The sequence below is a fragment of the Debaryomyces fabryi genome (genome assembly GCF_001447935.2).
Source record: "Debaryomyces fabryi strain CBS 789 chromosome Unknown contig00344, whole genome shotgun sequence".
Lineage (NCBI taxonomy): Eukaryota > Fungi > Ascomycota > Pichiomycetes > Serinales > Debaryomycetaceae > Debaryomyces > Debaryomyces fabryi.
Window position 1 is genome coordinate 1 of NW_015385769.1, and position 2,645 is coordinate 2,645.

General features: G+C 38.0%; 2 protein-coding genes across 2 annotated transcripts; both read right to left on the bottom strand.

The window, feature by feature from the left end:
- Positions 1-3: 3 nt before the first annotated feature.
- Positions 4-1,240, bottom strand: AC631_05922 (uncharacterized protein; the record flags this gene model as incomplete). Its single annotated transcript, XM_015614751.1, has 1 exon — positions 4-1,240. A coding segment is annotated over one exon (1,237 nt), but the record flags the coding sequence as incomplete, so codon positions are not given.
- Positions 1,241-1,962: 722 nt separating this feature from the next.
- Positions 1,963-2,645, bottom strand: AC631_05923 (uncharacterized protein; the record flags this gene model as incomplete). Its single annotated transcript, XM_015614752.1, has 1 exon — positions 1,963-2,645. A coding segment is annotated over one exon (683 nt), but the record flags the coding sequence as incomplete, so codon positions are not given.

Below are 2,645 nucleotides of genomic sequence, written 5' to 3' on the forward strand. Positions count from 1 at the left end.
CACCTTCAGTACTAGCCATATATCCAGGACGTCCTAAGTTACCCATAGTCCATAAACCTGGCCATAATCCTGATACATTACCATAACCTGGCAACCTGGCAGAAATTTCTAGTAACCCTTGAGTGAAACAAAATTTATTCCAACTTTGAACCATACCAGATCTGTAAAACAAATCGTGGTTCTTGTATGCATCCATTCTCAAGTTCAAAGTACCGTTAGCAGTCGACACAGCATCTGGATCATAGTATTCCAAATCCTGAGTACCTCCGTACCATATGTCAACAGCCTGGAAGAACTGATCATCACCATCATAGAACGTTCTGCCATCTGCGTTAAATTCGTCGGAGAAGACTAACTTCCATGTATCTCCGTTATTAGCCTTTCTAGTTAAAGCTGTTTCAGGAGTATCTGGATCAACCAAATCAGTTCTGATAGCACTCAACAAGGGATATCGGTATGAAGTCAATATTTCATAACTCTCAGGAGTATATGGCTCAGTAACACCAGAATATGTTAACACAGGCAACAAAATAAAAACAACAATAGCTGCCAACAACATGAAAATGATTCCTAATAATCCACCCAAAGACCTTCTATCAATATTCTTTAAATCATATATGAATCTATTCTTGTCATATTTCGCATCAGCAATAGGATCTGGGTTGTGCAAATAATCATCAGGTTCCTTCTCGTCTATATGCAAAGGAAAAGATGTCGCGGGATATCCTCCGAATGGACTGAAGTCGGTCTCAACAAGTGGGTTTGCCGACTTGTTAGATATTGAAGAGTCGTCTCTTTCTGATTCAGGTAAATTTTGCAGGTTACGAAGGTTTTGCGTGCTATTATACATATCTGATGAGAGAGATGTTGATGACACTGCTCGTGAACCCGCCATTGACGGATATCTATCATACTCTGGTGGCACATATAAATTTCGCGACGAACCTACCCTACCAATTCCCGTAGAGTTACGGACGCCCAGAGTATCTTCAAATGTTCCATCATTCGACAACAAGTTCGATGATGTCCCGTTATTCGAGTAATATCCATTATAATTGTCGAATGTTCCTCCGTAATTAGGATCGTTTGTATTTATGGGGTTATAATCTTCCAGTTGGCTCGGTGTTAAATCCTGATTCAGATCATAAGAGCTTTCTTCGTCTATTGGCGAAATGAATGGATTTTCAACTTCGGGCTCCCTATTGTATGGCACATTCTCTGTCAAATCTCTTTGGCCCATGATTTAGCAGTAGTTTTATTTTAATGATTGTAACGTATATTCCAACTTGCTTTCCGTGATGTATTTAGTTCACAATATATCTGTATCGTAATAATGTTATATTATGATAGAAAAAAATTATATTGACGGAAAATCTATTTGAGATGCTTGTTTTGACGGATGCTGAACTAGTGATATGAGATATTATATGATGTATGGATGTTTAATGACGTGCAACCAATATTACATATTCTGGTTGCTGATATGCTTGAATATAGTATGGGTGTATGGATATATACTACAAGTGATGCGATTATGAGTGATGCATGGTTACGAACGTGAATATCCCGAAATAGAAAATGATTATGATTTCTGGTCAATTGGAGAGTAACGGGCATAATTATGCTTTCGGTGATCAAAATCTCGCATATAACATACATGAATATGTGTAACCTTAGAATTCTAATAGCAATTACTAACTATAGAAGTATAATTATCCGAGTATTTTACTATTTACACAATCAGTTAATATGATACATGAATAGAAAGTTATGATTTGAAACACCAGTGTTGAAATACATTAAATTACATTAAATATAGATTGTCTATAAAGATCCTAGTAGGATTGTGTGAGTGAGAAGAATAGGGGACACGCACTCAATGAATTAGAAACGCTTAGAAGCCTTGTGGAATTAAAGAGGCTGTAATGGTAGAGAATTGAAATGTTAATGAAATATTTATAATCAGCAACCATGGACCAAGGAATTTTTGGGGTAATCATATTCGGTTTCTTCCCAGGTTGTAAGATTATTATTTTGATATGCCTTCGGATGTGCTTGGATGTATTCAAGAGTTGGATAATCGTCGGGATCACAAGTTAAATTGATAGCATCTTCCGGTTGATACACTCGGACATGATCAATACTCATGGTAAGGGGGAAATTTAAAGAGTTCCAGTCAATATAGGCCCAGTTATTTGAAATACCAAAATTCATGACTATTGACATTGGTTCCTTTGACATCAATCTGCGGCCTACGTTTCCATTAGGCCCCAAGGCTGCAGCCTCGACTGTTACTGTTGGGTCCTCCCCGACATACCATGTCAAGTATCCATCATCATCATCATTTAGATACTCGTACCCATATACTTGAAAATGTTTCCCAATTCCTTCTGAATACCATGAGTGATTCAAGGTTGTTGTACCAGAAACGGCTTGCTGCAAAGGGCCACCGGTATAAGTATTCATCGTTGTAACTAATTTGTTGTGAATTGAAATGAAGTTGTAATCAGGGTAATACCATACATCAAACGGAGCAATTTGCATGGATTGCGAGGCGACAGGGACTAAAGTATCTGGGTCAATCTCCCCTTCAAGAACATCATATTCTGGGGCACCTCTTCCTTTACCTGGACTAGGATGGTCCT